Consider the following 16,215-nt stretch of genomic DNA (forward strand, 5'->3'; position numbering starts at 1 on the left):
ATTCTGATTTTAAATTTTCATTTTCTGATTTTGGCCTCTAAGTTATTCCAATAATAATGAATAATCTTACAAAACGGGCAATCAAATAGTCAAATACATAACTTTATTTCCAGATTTAATACCAAAATAAAACACCATCAACCACACGTGTCATAATCTGATTCGGTGATCAGATCAGAAAAATAAATCGCCACGTCATCGGCCGCATGCCCTCGTCGTGTCTCCGCTCACTCAACAAAACGTATCCTTCGATTTCAGGAACGTCGCATTAAAGCTCTGAAACACACAAAAACACAGAGAAAGAGAGAAAAAGAGAGAAAAGAGAGAGAGAGAGAGAGAGTCGATAATCTCCGATCAAAATCAAAATATGGGGAAGAGAAGAGGCGTCTCCGCCGTGAACGTGATTTTCGGGTGGCTAAGACAGCAATCAAACAAGGTTAAGATAGCTTTAGGGATAATCCTCTCTCTGATCCTCGTCGTGTTCTTAAAAATCACCGTCAAGAATCACAACCACTTTTTCGTCGCCTCCGAGCTCATCCATGCCGCCGGAATCTTAATCCTCATCTACAAACTCACCCGACAAAAGACTTGCTCCGGTAAAAATAATCCGACCGTATCATATTACTTATGTCTGAATCATAGATATTTGAGTGGTATTTGTGTAAATATATCAATGTTTTGGAATCTTATAATTAGGTTTTGGTGTGATTAGGTCTTTCTCTAAAGTCTCAAGAAGTAACAGCAGTGTTTCTAGCTGTGAGATTGATATGCAGCATAAACATGGAAGGTGATATACATACAGTTCTTGATTTCGCCACCTTGGTTTCGACTCTATGGGTCATTTATATGATTCGGTTCAAGCTGAAATCATCTTATATAAAGAATCTCGACAATTGTCACAACTACTATGTGGTAAAGGCTTTTGATTATAAGAATGTGATTTGTTTGTTTGTTTGTCCTCTCACTTTGATTATATAACATGTTTGTCTCTTTTTGTTTTTGTTAGCTTATACCATCTGCTATCCTTGCGTTGATTATACACCCGAATACGAGCTATAATTACATCCACCGTGTCATGTGGGCGTTTTGCGTTTACTCAGAATCTGTCTCTGTTCTGCCTCAGCTTCGGTTAATGCAGAATGCGCAAGTAAGCCGACATATGTCTATATATCTTTATGATGAATTATATCTGCCAGTTGTAGACTTAGGCACTTAGCATTTTAACCAACTATGATGGTCTAGTGGATGAGCATTCGTCATGTTGGTCAATACTTTGGATGGAGTCTTATGCACTATACATTTAGATGTTGGCCAGCCAATGTAGATGTTTCAAGTGACAAGAAAGTCCAGCTTTTCTATAGATTTCAGGATTAATCTAGAGTTAGGTGCAAGATTAATCTTTTTTCCGGCAAATAATTTCATTCATTTCAAATCGAAATTACAAAGTTAGAGTAGAAAAATTTGAAAAAACAAATTATTATATAAGCAAATATATGTGTCATGTATTAAGTAAAATACATTTAAAGAAATTGACGATGATTTAAGCCTTACTATTGCTAACAAGATATGAAATCCGCTATTTTTTCTTTCCTTGTGTTCGATCTTAGAAAAACAAGTTTAACATTTTCTTGAACAATCATTTCAGATCATAGAGCCTTTCACAGCTCATTACGTGTTTGCGCTGGGAATTGCTAGGTTCTTGGCATGCGCTCATTGGCTTATCCAGGTAAAGTTCTTCTTCCTTATTATCAATCATTAAGCTTTTATGGTTGTTAAGTTCAAGACACTAATGGTCTAAAAATGTAGGTCTTTGAGACTCGTGGACATTACCTATGGCTTATCGGGGCTGGTTACTTTTGGTTCCCGGTGGCTCTAATAGCCGAAATCGTTCAAACCTTCATCCTTGCCGACTTCTGCTACTACTATGTCAAAAGGTAATCGATTTATTCTGACTTTGTGAGCCTAATGCATAAATGATTAAATTTGTTGTAACGATTAGTTAGGGATTTGGCAATGTTGTTGATGTGTTTTACTATTCGTTGCAGTGTTATGGAGGGTCAGCTCGTACTGAAGATGCCGGTTTAGATCGGTACAGATGAACCGATACATTTTGTTTTGTTATTTTTTTTTTTTTGTCAACTTAAGCAACCTTAACCAAAATAGATGCTCAAAATAATCTAGACAGGTTTCTTTCTTCCTTTTCCTGCTTTTTTTGTTGTTTAAGAATCTGTACGTAGAAAAGTTGAGGAGTATCAAAATGGCCAAGAATGGGTTCTTTTTTTTTTTTTTTTTGTTTTAACAAACTATATAATATTTTGTAGAGAGACGAATTTTAGTTCAGATCGTACAAACTACAACGAAAAAAATCTAACCACCGCATTAGAGAGATCTTTGACAAGAACCTAACCGGTTTATGGTTAGATTTGGTTTCAGTTCTATAAAAAGTGAATCCATGTAAGGCCATTTGTAATTTAGTTCAAGTTTGATGCAAATCAGATTTAACGTTTTATTCGGTTTTTGTCAAAAAAAAAAAATATTGAAAGTACAAACAAATAATCATTTATTTAATAAATTTTATCTATTTTACATATATAAAATATAAAAATAAAATAAACTGTTGATAAGTTCAGTTTATTCGGTACGGTTCAATTTGGTAATACTAAAAACTGTTGCTGGTTCAGTTTCAATTTGGTTCGGTTTGGGTTTCTCGGTTAACGTTTTTGGTTCCTATCCCTAACTATATTATTGAATTTCTAGGTAGAGTTATGTAAAAGTAGTTGGAGATAATTTTCATACAGATTACGAAAATTAAATAATTAAATCATGCGGAAGAACAACATTAAACCGGTAAAAGTACTAAACATCTGAGACGTATAATTTTACAAAAAGGCACTTTTTCCTCTCTTTTTTTTGCTCTCACGTCGCTCTCTCTCTTGCTCTCGCTTCTATTCGAGATTCACCTGTAAAACCGTAACCAGCGCCATAGCATTGCGAGGTTCCTAGGTGAGAGAGAGTGAACAGGAGGATCGTCTCTCGATTTTCCGGTTAATCGTTGTTTTTCTTCGAGAAGAATCTAAGGTACACTCTATTTTCTCTCTTCCGTCAATTTTTCTTTCTCGGAAACCTGCTCGAGCAATGGCTTACTTCTCTACTCTTGTGGTTTTAGTATTTTACTTGATCGATTGAATTCTAGAACAGTTCCACGGCTTAGATCGGTTCTCTGTAACTCGGATTTGTACTTACTTCGCTTCGTCTCTTCTCAAATCTTCGTCGCATTACGTGTTTTCGCCGATTGTTATCGTTTTACATAGTAGCGAACTGATTTCATTGTTGCAATTCGCTTGTTTTATTGGATTTTCAGTTAGTTTGTGTGTCTAGATCAGAGATCTCTCTCGTATGTTGTTCGTCTCCAATTTCCTGAGAAGATGAGATTTGAGTGGAATTTTTACTGATCACGAGTTCGAACCTAACTATTGATGCTTGATTTTGTTTCCAGGAGGAAAATTAGGCTAATGGCGATGTTAGGGGCACAGCAAGTTCCAACAGCAACTTGTACTCCAGATATCGTATGATCCAACTTTTCAAAGGAGATACAGATTTTTTGTTTTCATGAGATTTTCAGTTTCTTAAACGTACATTGTCATTTTTGCTGTGTTGTTGTAGGTTGGGAATGCATTTGTGCATCAGTATTATCACATATTGCATCAATCTCCTGAGCATGTTCACAGATTTTACCAAGAGATTAGCAAGTTAGGCCGGCCTGAAGAGAATGGTATAATGAGCATCACTTCTACCTTGCAAGTGAGTATACTAACTTGTTTTTGTTTCAACCTGCTCTTTTCATTGCAAGATGTAAACCAGATATGTTTGTGTCATCAAAGTTCAATGGAGAAAGTGTTGGGAGATCTTAGAATTTCGCTGAATACTGAGTATGTGTATATTTTGAGCAGGCTATTGACAGGAAGATAATGGAACTTGGTGATGGTGTAATCGGCGCGGAGATAGCAACTGTGGACACACAAGAATCTTATGGCGGTGGTTTTCTCGTACTGGTGACTGGGTATTTGACGGGGAAAGATGGTGTGAGGAGGACGTTTACTCAGACTTTCTTCCTTGCTCCACAGGAGACAGGATACTTTGTCTTGAATGATATGTTCCGATACATTGATGAAGCCACAATCGTACATGGAAGTCAGGTTCCGGCAAATAACATTCAAGCTCCTGTCAACATTCACCAGGGTAAATTGAACCTAACTTTTGTATTTGCCTCCTTCAAATTAATAAAATTTTAAGTTCTCGGTTTTTTTAAGTGTTGTAATTCTTCTTGTTCCTTAGATCCAGCTGCTGCTCAAGACATTCCAGATGACCTTGCCCAGGAGAAATATGCTCAAGAGAATCATGCTGTTGAGCAATCTGATGTGTTGTCCAAGAGTATTAATGGGTCTGAAGTGTTCATTCCCTCTGAAGTTGAACAAGTACCAGCTACTGAAGAACCTGTGGCGCCTGAAATAGTTCATGAAGCTCCAATTGATGCGCAGAAGGTTGGAGAAAGTGATTCTCGGACTGGCGAAGTTCAAAAGAGATCTTATGCATCCATTGTAAGTAACATACATATGTGTTGTGTAATGTCTACTCTTTATCAAGCCGATGTGAGATATTATCTTCTCTGCCCTCAAGATTTGATGCCATTGGTGTACGTATCTTGATATGTAGGTGAGGGTTTCGAAAGAGAATGCTGCTCCAAGGTCTCCTTCGAAAACCCCAACGAAGGTGGTGGAACCAAAGAGACAAGAAGAGCAAGCCATTCATGTCCCTCTACCAACACCATTGTCTGAGAAAACAGATTCAGGAGCAAATGTAGCTGCAAATGGGAACGATCAAGATAATGAAAGAGGTACAATGCTTCTTTTTTGTTAGGTCACATTGCTCAGCTTCAATATTTATAATTATGTTGATTTCGTACCAGCTTTAGGTCCATCCATCTATCTAAAGGGCTTGCCCCTTGATGCAACACCAACCTTGCTTGAGAATGAGTTTCAGAAGTTTGGACTCATTAAGACCAACGGAATCCAAGTAAGAAGCCAGAAGGTAAGAAAAAGCTCTCATCTTTTATTATTGCTTAAACAATGATATTTATTGTTAATCCGCACAGTAATTATTCTTATGAGTATTGTGCTCTACAGGGATTCTGTTTTGGTTTCATTGAGTTTGAATCCGCAAGTTCCATGCAAAGCGCAATCGAGGTAATAACTAATAACCAATGGCATTAGTACTGAATCTTTCAAGGCTCTGTGTTACTGATATGTAAATGTTTTGGGGCTTTTTAGGCATCACCAATCATACTCAATGGGCAGAAAGTAGTTGTGGAGGAAAAACGATCTACCTCAAGAGGCAAGTTTCGCCTTTTTAAACTCTTAATAGGAACGAAACTCTCATTGAACCTAACAGGTTTGTTTTATCATTCGTCGTTGAAACAGGGAACTATAGAGGACGTCCAGCGTTTGGTGTAGGCACAGGCTACAGAAACGAAGGTGGAAGAGGTCGTGGGAGCTTTGGAGGTGGAAGAGGAGGAGGCGGCTATGGTCGGACCGACTTCAACGGATATGGTAATAACAGGGGAAACAATAGAGGAGGAGGATACGCAAACCGAGCAGCAAATGGTGACGGTGGTGGTGGGTTCTCGAGGGCCAATGGTAACAATGGACGTGTAAGACGTGGTGGTGGTGGAATTGATGCTAATGGAGGTACTAAACCTGTGGATGCTCCTCGTGTCTCTGTCACTGCGTAAATGTTGCCTTTCAAGCTATAATTTGGCTTCGAATTGTTTTCTAGAGAGGGTTTAGGCTTTTAGAGCTCTGACTGAAAAGAACAAGTATTATTCTATTTTCCCTGTCTCGCCATTTGTTAAATTTAAGAGCCAGAGGGAGTTTCGTTAGTTCTTTGCTTATCTATTTTTTTGAGTTCTGACAATGTTTTGAAAACTGAACCCGGCTGGTCTGACCGGGAATCAACTAGCTGAGGTCTGGGTTGAACTAAACACCGGAAAAGTGTTGGACTGTTAAAAGACTCATGACACTATTTTTCAACAAAATAACAGATCGACAACACCTTTCATGAAACGTGAAATTAAAGTAATCTAGTTATCATTTCAAAAATTACCTAGATAAACTTATAATATATATTATCTATAAAAAAAATTGATTAGCAGAAGATGATATTGGAATGTGTTTTTGACAAAATGAGTTTAGACCATATATTGATGAGTTTTCCATATAATATAGTTGTGGGAATAATGATCGGATTTTAGAATCACTGGATTTCGTGTGTTGTGCATACTGTTATGTAATTCTTATATTAGAAATATAGTTCGTTTGAATAAGAAATGAAAATTGAAAATGAGTTGATTGTAAAGTTTAAAATATAACATCTGTAAGATGAAATGAAATGAAATTCGAAATGAAATTCTTATATAAAGTAAAGATTTTATAATAAAATTTAGAACCTCAAATACACTTTGATGTATTAGAGAAAGAAGATAGCTAGGCTAGACTTTGAGACTCAGATAAGAGCTTGAAGAACTGCAGACAGTAAATCCAACCACAACTAATGCTTCTTATTCTTGAAGATTGTGTTCAAGATGAAGAAGAAAGCAAAGTGTTATAAGACCTAACACATTCTAACTATAGTTTTAGTGGTGATTTTTACTCAAAGTGTTATGTTATGTGTAATTGTTCGAGGCCAAACCATATTAGAAACATCAAATTTTCATTTGGTATTAAATTTATCAATGTAGTCAATATTCATAGGTTCAACAAAAAATCCATAGAGTTCAAGTAGAATTTAAAAGTTTAAAAGAAAAAAAAACTATTGTGCACAAATTTTAACTTTGATATATTGATTGATCGTCACACTTTACTAAACCATCTAAACTATAAAAAAACGAAATTGACCCTCCAGTAATACGATGTCAAATAATGAACAAAGCAAATAGAATAATACATGAATAATACATAAAATTTAGGATCATAATGTTTGAAATCTTGATAAATGTGGCTGTTAGCTTCTCTGCTGAGGCTAGAAAAAGAATATGCTCGGGTTAAATACGACCATACGTTTATCTGTGCAAGGTATTCAAAAACCATTCAACCTGTGTATCAAAAGCTTGAACCTATTAAAAAATCTTGTGGATTATCAAAAGAAGTATCATACATTCTAAAAGAGGATGGGATATGGATGTTTTGGTTTTCTGCTGGTATGGATGTTTCTTTTATTGCATCATTCTGAAGACACAGTGCCCGGAGTACTTCTTCTAGCTCTGAGAGGCAACAACGCAGTGTGTTATTTTCTGCAGCCATTGCATCAGAGTGAACATGCATATTCTCATCAGACACATTATCTTCATACATATCCTCAAACACATCTTAGACATGGAATCTCAAATTCTTTTGAGAAATGCATTCCTCTCCAAACTCCAAATCAATGAATTTCATGTCCTAGTCAGTATCAGTTATCCAGTACCCTCTCTTCATCCATGTTGGGATCGGATTCCACCCTTTCGAATCCAACTCCTGAAAATGGTTAAATATTTAAAATGGGCTTTGTTAAACCCATTTATCGTCGATAAAACCAAGCCCAATGGAAATTTGTCTAAGATGGCCCAGCCGGATCAAAGGACAAGTACAAGCTGTGGCCCATTACGTGAGGCCCGAGCCTAGTCAAACACTATATGGGCTGAGCCGTGCTGGAAGATGTGTGCGCTGATCCTGAACCTCGATATTGGGCCAAGGTGATCTTCGAGGAATCAAGTTGGGCCGAACTCATTGATGGGCCGTGTCGGAGGATGGTAAACAATGGATGGGCCTAGCCGTGAAGAATGAAGCATATTCTCTCGAGATATCTAACCCTAAGTAAAAGGTCGAGACGGTGGCCGCATGCGAATTTAAGGAAATTTTCACAGCAATAAAATCTTCCTTTGATTTTGTGTTCTTACAAGAAAATCCTAGAGATTTCGGATCTCTCTTAGTTTCTTTACAAGTTTTGATTGTGCGAGTTTTGGCTCACACAACCAAGGTCACAACTTTGTCAAGTTCATCACCATCTTCATGGATAGATATTTCTGCATCATCTCTTAGAATGCACAATACTTCTTCTGATAATCCACAAAAAATTTCAATAGCTTCAAGTTCTTGATACACAGGTTCAATGATTCTTGAATATCTTGTACAGATAAACGTATGGTCATCTTCAAACCGAGCATATTCTTTTTCTAGCCTCGGCACAGAAGCCAACGGCACAGAATCCAACAACACAGAATCCAACAGCGCAGAATCCAACTACAACTAATATATGCTTCTTATTCTTGATTGTTCAAGATGAAGAAGAAAGCAAAGTGTTATAAGACCTAACACATTCTAACTATAGTTTTAGTGGTGATTTTTACCCAAAGTGCTATGTTATGTGTAATTGTTCGAGCCCAAACCATATTAGAAACATCAAATTTTCATTTGATATTGAATTTATCAATATATTCAATATTCATAGGTTCAATGAAAAATCTATAGAGTTCAAGTAGAATTTCAAAGTCAAAAAGAAAAAAAATTATTGTGCACAAATTTTGACTTTGATATATTGATTGATCGTCACACTTCACTAAACCATCTAAACTATTAAAAAAATAACGAATTGACCATCTAGTAATACGATGTCAAATAATGAACAGAGCAAATAGACTAATAAAATTTAGGATACATGCTAACATCTATGAGACATATATGATCTAATCTATTATATAATTAGAGAGTTTTCTCTCCATCTAGGATGTCCACATCAGCACTAAAAATGAAAACTAAATTTAATAACTCAATTAATTCATACACATTAATAACTATTAATTTCATTAAAAGACACTAATACTACTATTAAAATTAATGATTTAATTATTATATACTATTTATAATTCTTATATTTTTATTAAGAAAAATAATAGTAAAAACTAAAAAAAAATTAGGAAAAAAACGATGATAAGAAAAGTCCAAAAGACGATAAAAAACAAAAAAGGAAGGAGAAAGATGAAAAATCAAAATATAATTAAGACGACACAGATGAATACGAAGTTAAAAAAAAAGAATACAGTAAAAATAAGAGACGCAAAATAAAAAAAAACTTAAATTTTTTTTAAAAAAAAGTAGAAGTCGAAGATAATGAAGAAGACGATGAAAAAAAAAGATAAAAGATAGAAAGAAGAAGAGCACAAAACTGATGAAAAGCAATTTTGAAAATACTTTGATAAAAACGTTGAAGATAAGAAAAGAGACTAGAAAAAAATAAAATTAATGATTCAATTAATTCACACATTTTTAAAATAGTATTATTTAAAAAAAATAAAAAAAAACATTAGTACTAAAATTAATGAATTAATTAATTTATCCATTTTTATAATTATTATTTTTTATCAAGAAAAAAAAAAGAAGTAACCTGGAAAAAATAAGTAGAAATAGATAAAGAAAAGGAAAAAACCGATGATGAAACATAAAAAAGATGAAAATAATAAGAAAAAATAAGAAGAAGAAGAAAAAACCAAAATATAAAAAAATACACAGATGAAGACGAAATAGACGAGGAAGAATACATATACGAGATAATTAAAAATAAAAGATAAACTAAAATCAGAAAAAGAAGATGAAGAAAAACTGAAAGACAAAATAAAATAAAATAGAAGTCAAAAAAGATGAAGAAAAAAGAAAGGTAAAAAAAATGAGAAAGAAGAACACAAAGCTGATAAAGAGGAATTTCAAAAAATACAAGAATAAAAATGTTGAAAATCAGAAAGGAGAACAAAAATAAAACTAATAAACTATGATAATATAAAAATGAAGAATGAGTGTGATAAAAAAATTAAAAAAACAAATATGATGAATTAAGTGTATAAAAAATAAAATTTTGCGCAACACGTGGATCGTAAATTTAGAAGTTATTAGAAATATATATATATACATAGAAATATTAATAGAAGTTAATAAAAACAATAATTAAAAGATTATATAGAAACACTAATAATGATAACTAAGAGAACATATTGTGTTTAAAAAAAAATAATATATCAAACATATAAAAACACAAACATAAAATAAAATCCGCGCGAAGTACGGACTCAACCCTAATATTAAATAATAACTATCTTCTAAAAAGAAAAGCAAGCACATAATAAATGTGTTTTAAAAGCCAAACTAAATCAGTAAAATCCAAAACGTATTCAAAAGTCTAAAATTGTTTTATATAAAAAAGATAGTTCATTTCTATGATAAATAGAGATCTAAAATAAAGTTTCAAAATATAGTTCAACAAGACCGACCTTCCCAAACAGAAAACAGACCTTGGTCGGAGTTTCAATGCAACATAGGTTAAAACCGGCTTAGAACTGCTATAACCATTGACTTAGTTTGATATCAAAACCCAATTTTACAAAAATTTTAGTTTGATATCAAATCTTTAAATTCACAAAATTCAACCATCTAATGACGATGCTTTGTTGGTGTTGATCTGGTCTAGTTTTTAAAACATTGACTTGTAATGAAATTCAAACGAAAGTGTCTCTTTCCTTCTGATTACGAAGGTTTTAATAGATGCAGCAAATTTTACTTTGTTTTTTTGTTTAGCCAACAAAAATCTCTTTTCTAAGTTTCTCTATTCGAGAAACTGAGCACAATAGAACTGTTGAATTATCCAAGCAGTTATGAATCTCACAATTCGATGTCAAAACGGGTCAAAACTGCATAATGATTGTAACCATGATATATTTCAAAGCTTTAATTATAGATTGCCATAGAAGTACGATAGCTATGAACAAAATACAGTATTCTAAACCCCCCAAAAATACATAAATAAACAAACAAACAAAAAACTAAAAACTTAAGAAGTTCATGAAGCTGTTGCTTTCAGATTCATGAAGAAAATTCCTCTAGTTTTAGAGGCCGAAATTGCAAGCCTGAACAAACTCAAGGTCGTAGTCGACATGCTTGGTCCAAAGCGGTCGAAACTGGTTCATAGCTATGTCTAGCCACGGCTTCATGTTACCATTGAAATGAACCACCGCAGCGTTTCGGATCTCATCCATACTAATGCTCGGATTATAACCTAGCCCAAGCACATGCCACGACTTGTCCAGCGGCTTAGTCGTCGAGTAAAACGTGATCAGTCCAGGTGGTAACGTTCCTAGTTTCCACAGAGTCCTGTTCTCATTCTACAATACCAAAACCAACACACAACAAAGTCAAAACACACAATAGATGAACAAAAAAACATTCACACAAAAGTATCAGAAAAGTTACCAGATTTTGCCAGTAGTGATATTCTTCTGTGCATTTCTCTCTTCTCCAAGCATCAAGATCAAAGAAGTTCATACCATAAGCCCAAGCGCAAGCTTTAGGGTTAAACTTCTCTTTGATCAAAGGATGCGAGAAGTTCATGTACTGAGCGTAACGATGGAACGAGCCAAAACAAGTCTCTATAGCTCCGTTCACTTTCCCGTCCATATCAATCTCCCAAAGCCCCGTTAAATCCTTCTGCACAACCACATCATCGTCCAAGAACAGTATCCTGTGCAGCTTCGGGTACATCTCTGGCAAATAAAACCTCAAGTGATTCAATATAGACAGATACTTGGGGTTTCTAAACTTCATATTCGTTGTATCTTTAGTCGCATTCTCGAGCTTATTCTCGAAATAAAACTTCTGAAGATTCGCAGATTCAAGCTGCTTCAACACAGGCACATAGGAAGAGTTCAAGAACGTGTAATCCTCCACAGCTTTCACTTCAACATGAGCTCCTTTATACTCCTTGAGCTTGAACATAACCTGCATCGCACCGAGATTCATCTTATCAGTCACGACGTGGAAGACGTGTTTCCACGGCTCCTTGGCGTTCTTCACGGCGGAATTCACCACCACAGACGCCGCAATCACGTTATCGGAGAAGATAGCGTAATGGTAAAGACTCGGATCCTCGAGCTCCGTTGGTTTAGCTTTCCCTTCGTCTGTGTACTTCTCAGGGTGAGCGATCCTCTCCTCCATAAGTCTCATCGCGAGGCAATGCAAACCTTTCGGGATCGATTTCGCAGCGATCAAGCTCGAGAACGCTCCTTGCTTCTTAGCGTTTGTTAGCTGCTCGTTAACCGCGAAGATCGTGTCTTTCAGCTTCTGGATCTTGAGCTGGTTATCGAACGACTCTTTGGCTTCAGCGATCACTTGGCGAGTCATTTTGATCCGTTCTTTCACTTCTTTCTCAAACTGTCTAAGCACGGATTCTTCGATGGATGATCCATCAGAATCGTAGAGAGCTTTGTACAATGGTTTGTTGATCAGATCCGTGTAGTTTCTCGAGAGATCTGCGAAGATCCTTACGAGTTTCGAATTCTCGAGCTTGAGCTTCCTCGCGTAAGAGGCGTAGGCTAGTGCTAGTGACCGGTGGTCATCGGCTTGTTTCCGGATCTGGATCAACCGGGGCTTGAGCGGATCCGATTTGATATCCAATATGGATCTTCTGATGGATCCGACTCCATTTGAGTATCCAACACCCTAAAATTCTCGCAGAAATTCGGAAATTAAACACAAATCTTAGTTTAACGATCCACAGAAAATGCTAAGAACTGCTACGATTTCAAAAACCATAAATTGGAGATCTGATTGAGATTTCGTGGAAGAGAACTTACGGGGAGAAGGAGATCAGGTGAATCATTAGACTCGGAAGCGAAGAGAAATGAGAGAGTGAAGAGGAAAAGTGCAATAGTGGAAGCGAAAGCTGTAAGTCTGATCTTGACACCGAAGCCGCTTATCGCCGGAGATCCGCCGCCGCGAAAAAGTCGGTGGTGATTAACCATTTTGCGCGAGCAACTTGTGTTATTCTTCACAGTTACATTCAATTATCGCTATTAATGGAATCTCTCTCAATCGTACGCGGCCAAACTCTCAAATTTGTTTTAAGGAAAAGAAAAGAAAATGTCGGTAACCATTTTTTTCAAACTTTTTGTTTTGTTTTTCGTATTTTATAATCTTAATTTAAGCATAACAGTCAAATCAGAAGTGGTTTTTTATAACACTGCCATAATCAGTGTTTTTTTATACTAGATCAAAAATACATTTTATATACTAGATTTAAAGTATAAGAGCAGGTCTAACCATAGGTTCTAAAACTTTGGATAAAAATTTTAAAAATATTATATAAAATAAAAGTGTGTTAAAAGAGGAAGAATGAGTATTTAAAAGAGCATAGAAAAGTTCTAAAATAAGAGATTTTAGATACTCTCTCCTCTTTAAAAAATCTTCTTAATATTTTATTATTATTTTATGAGAATTTGCATCTTTTAACTCAAAACAACTTCATATTTGCAAATCTAACTAAATATTATTCTTACTACTATTTAATTTTTTATAATCCAATATTACCCCTTTTGATATTTTCTCTCACCTCTTCTTCTCCCTTCCTTAGTTATTTCGTTCATTATTCTCTCTCTTCACAAATTACGAATTTTTCTCAATTATGAGTGAAATCTTTTACACACACTCAGCAAAAATTGAAAATCGACATTATGTATTTTAGAGAGATAAACACCAAAGATCTGGGTGTGGGCATGATGCAAAAATAAGTGGAAGATCTGAAATATTGCGAATCGAGTATCATCGATGGTGTTGATGTGCTCTCTCTCTGTGAATCAGCTTTATTTTTACGTTAATAGATCCGTTAATGATAAGTTAACACTTAATAAATTAATTACTTTCGTAAATAAAAAGTTACACCTATATATAAATGTTTATCTGATCCAAAAAGTATTTTAACATGTTAAAAGTACATATAGTTCGATATTTATATATATATACATATATATTTTAGTAAATAATATAAAAATTAATATATAATTACTGAGTTATACAGATAAACAAAATGGTAGAGGTATACATAAATGTTTAACAAAGACGTGCTACAAGAAGAGAAGATCAACCAATGGTATAACAATGACATCGACACCATCACTGCATCATGGTTTGATATTGGAGTCGGATCACTCTAATTTGGGTTCACCCAATCTTTTATCAAATCTTCGTCGAGGTTGAATTCTCTGATCTTCATCGAAGTCTAAGATTATTAAAGCTAACATACAATGATATAGTTATCTTGTTAAATATTAAGTTAGCAATATATTTATATATTTATCTAATATAATAAATATTTTAACAATGTAAAATTATTATTATCAATCTAATATATTGTATAGTGCGCTAAATATAAAGTTAGATGTAAATATAATAGTTATACATAATATTACAAGTTTTAATAATAGTTGATGTCGACACTGTCATCATCACCAGAACTATGGTTATATGGGTATCATTAGATTTCTATCATTATAGAAGAGGTTTTGTTTACACATTTTTATCAGATTCATCTTTATTTATAAGTTAGATTCAATGAAAAAAAAAAACAAAAAACAAAAAAATGTAAGAAAGAAGAAATAGAAAATGTCATTCTCCACACAGTATTTTTTGTTTCTTGTGGGGCCTTGGTTAGATTTCTATTTTTTACGCTTCTCATGAATATCTGACTTATTCACTCATATTTTATATATATACAGTTTAAAACGTTATTACTAAAACTTTCCATTGGAGATGGTCTAACACTGCCACTTATATCAACTTTTTTTTGTTTTTCGTATTTTATAATCTTAATTTAAGCATAACAGTCAAATCAAAAGTGGTTTTATATAATACTGCCATAATAAGTGTTTTTATACTAAAATATACAAAAATATGTAATCCTCTTATACATTATCAAGAGGTAGATATTTTATATGTCATCTAGTCAGAGCTATACCAACGTTAATTGAGGCCCTAAACAATTTTCCAAAAAAAAAACAAAAAAAAATTAAGAGAGAAAAGTTTACAAACATCATTTAACATCTTATACTAATTTTTTAAAAATATTTTTAAATTTATTTTGATATTTTAATTTTGTTTTTAAGTATTTTTTAATGATAAAATCATAGAACTATGTTGAAAAATAAAAAATATATTTTTTTAAGCTTTAAAAGTATATATGTACCTTTCAAATTATAGTATATTATATCTTTTGGTAAAAATAAATAAGCTTTTTAAAATATTAAAAAAATTTGGCCCTAGGCCAATGTTTCAAATCTACTACATGAACCTGCATCTATTCATCTAGGACTAATGACTAGAGCCTTCTGAATATTACTGGATTCAGATATAGAAATATAAGCTTTAAAAATATAGAACTTTTTTGGTGGAGTTTGTTCCGACTTCGGACAAAGTGTGTTTTTAGCGTTAGCCCGACTAATTTGAGTTGGATTCAACTATATACAATTTTTTTGGGCCAGTCTGATTGACATGCATAGATATAATTTTGTTTACACAATTTAATTGTAAAAATCGACTAATCTCTTTTTAAGTTAAAACTGATTCAAGATATTAATATACAAACATATTTTAATATAGGATTTTTACTTATCTAATATATCAGAACTTTTATTGTAATCTACAACAATAAGAAAGCGCATTGACAAGATAAAATAAAAGTTAAAAGAAGAAGAAGAGATGAACAAGAATGATGATTGAGAAACTTGGAGAACAGATGCAGAAGTGAATTGAAAACCTTGAGGTAACAGTCTAGGAGCAGCAAAAATCCTTGAAAGTTGTCCACAAGGATGTAGGATGTAGGTTTGCTTGACAATGAAGAAGATGAGAAAAAGCAGAAGATGAATGAGGGTTGGTGGGTAACAAAGAAGAAAGATTAGAGAATTGGTTTGATGTATCTTTGTTTTGTTCGTGGGTTGATATGAATATGTATTATCGATTGTTATTGTAATTCTAATTGTGAACAATGTTTCTTTAAGAGAAAAAAAAGAACTACAACAATAAGATACCAAAATGATTATAAACGTGAGTAGTAAATATTTTTTTTTTGTTAATGGAGAAACAAAAAACACCAAATCTCAAAAACTAAAATTCACCATGAACTCGAAGAGAGGGAGAACCACATATTCATAGTCTAGGAATCAATAAAAAGAGAGAACTCGATTCAAATAGCTCTGAGCTAAAGCCATGAATTACCAATTTTAAATGGTGAGGTTTATACAAAATTTTTAGGGCATCATTTGTGTAAAAATTTATGGTAACGCGTTTGTTACAGTAACTACGTAGTTAGTCC

At 33.8% G+C, this 16,215-nt stretch overlaps 3 protein-coding genes across 4 annotated transcripts; 2 read left to right on the forward strand and 1 right to left on the reverse strand.

The window, feature by feature from the left end:
* Positions 1 to 292: 292 nt before the first annotated feature.
* On the forward strand, positions 293 to 2,266 carry LOC18013523 (putative ER lumen protein-retaining receptor C28H8.4). Its single transcript, XM_006418592.2, has 6 exons — positions 293 to 596; positions 713 to 912; positions 1,007 to 1,147; positions 1,646 to 1,726; positions 1,807 to 1,934; positions 2,046 to 2,266. Exons 1-6 carry the CDS (start codon positions 368 to 370, stop codon positions 2,083 to 2,085), a joined length of 819 nt encoding a protein of 272 aa, XP_006418655.1. The 5' UTR covers positions 293 to 367; the 3' UTR covers positions 2,086 to 2,266.
* Positions 2,267 to 2,891: 625 nt separating this feature from the next.
* LOC18013524 (putative G3BP-like protein) lies at positions 2,892 to 5,970 on the forward strand. 2 transcript variants are annotated; one of them, XM_006418593.2, is made up of 10 exons: positions 2,892 to 3,078; positions 3,497 to 3,566; positions 3,664 to 3,801; positions 3,951 to 4,239; positions 4,336 to 4,598; positions 4,714 to 4,894; positions 4,967 to 5,088; positions 5,184 to 5,243; positions 5,328 to 5,391; positions 5,478 to 5,970. In XM_006418593.2, the coding sequence occupies exons 2-10, from the start codon at positions 3,513 to 3,515 to the stop codon at positions 5,786 to 5,788; spliced, it is 1,482 nt and encodes a 493-aa protein (XP_006418656.1). In that variant the 5' UTR covers positions 2,892 to 3,078; positions 3,497 to 3,512; the 3' UTR covers positions 5,789 to 5,970. The 2 variants fall into 2 exon arrangements, with proteins under 2 accessions (XP_006418656.1, XP_024009719.1); XM_024153951.1 differs by having other exon boundaries at positions 4,973 to 5,088.
* A 4,809-nt stretch (positions 5,971 to 10,779) lies between these two features.
* Positions 10,780 to 12,975, reverse strand: LOC18014111 (galacturonosyltransferase 8). Its single transcript, XM_006418594.2, has 3 exons — positions 12,707 to 12,975; positions 11,328 to 12,572; positions 10,780 to 11,239 (listed from the first exon to the last, which is right to left on the reverse strand). Exons 1-3 carry the CDS (start codon positions 12,872 to 12,874, stop codon positions 10,964 to 10,966), a joined length of 1,689 nt encoding a protein of 562 aa, XP_006418657.1. The 5' UTR covers positions 12,875 to 12,975; the 3' UTR covers positions 10,780 to 10,963.
* Between the last annotated feature and the right edge of the window lie 3,240 nt (positions 12,976 to 16,215).

This window comes from Eutrema salsugineum, unplaced genomic scaffold, assembly GCF_000478725.1.
Source record: "Eutrema salsugineum unplaced genomic scaffold, Eutsalg1_0 scaffold_4, whole genome shotgun sequence".
Classification (NCBI taxonomy): domain Eukaryota; kingdom Viridiplantae; phylum Streptophyta; class Magnoliopsida; order Brassicales; family Brassicaceae; genus Eutrema; species Eutrema salsugineum.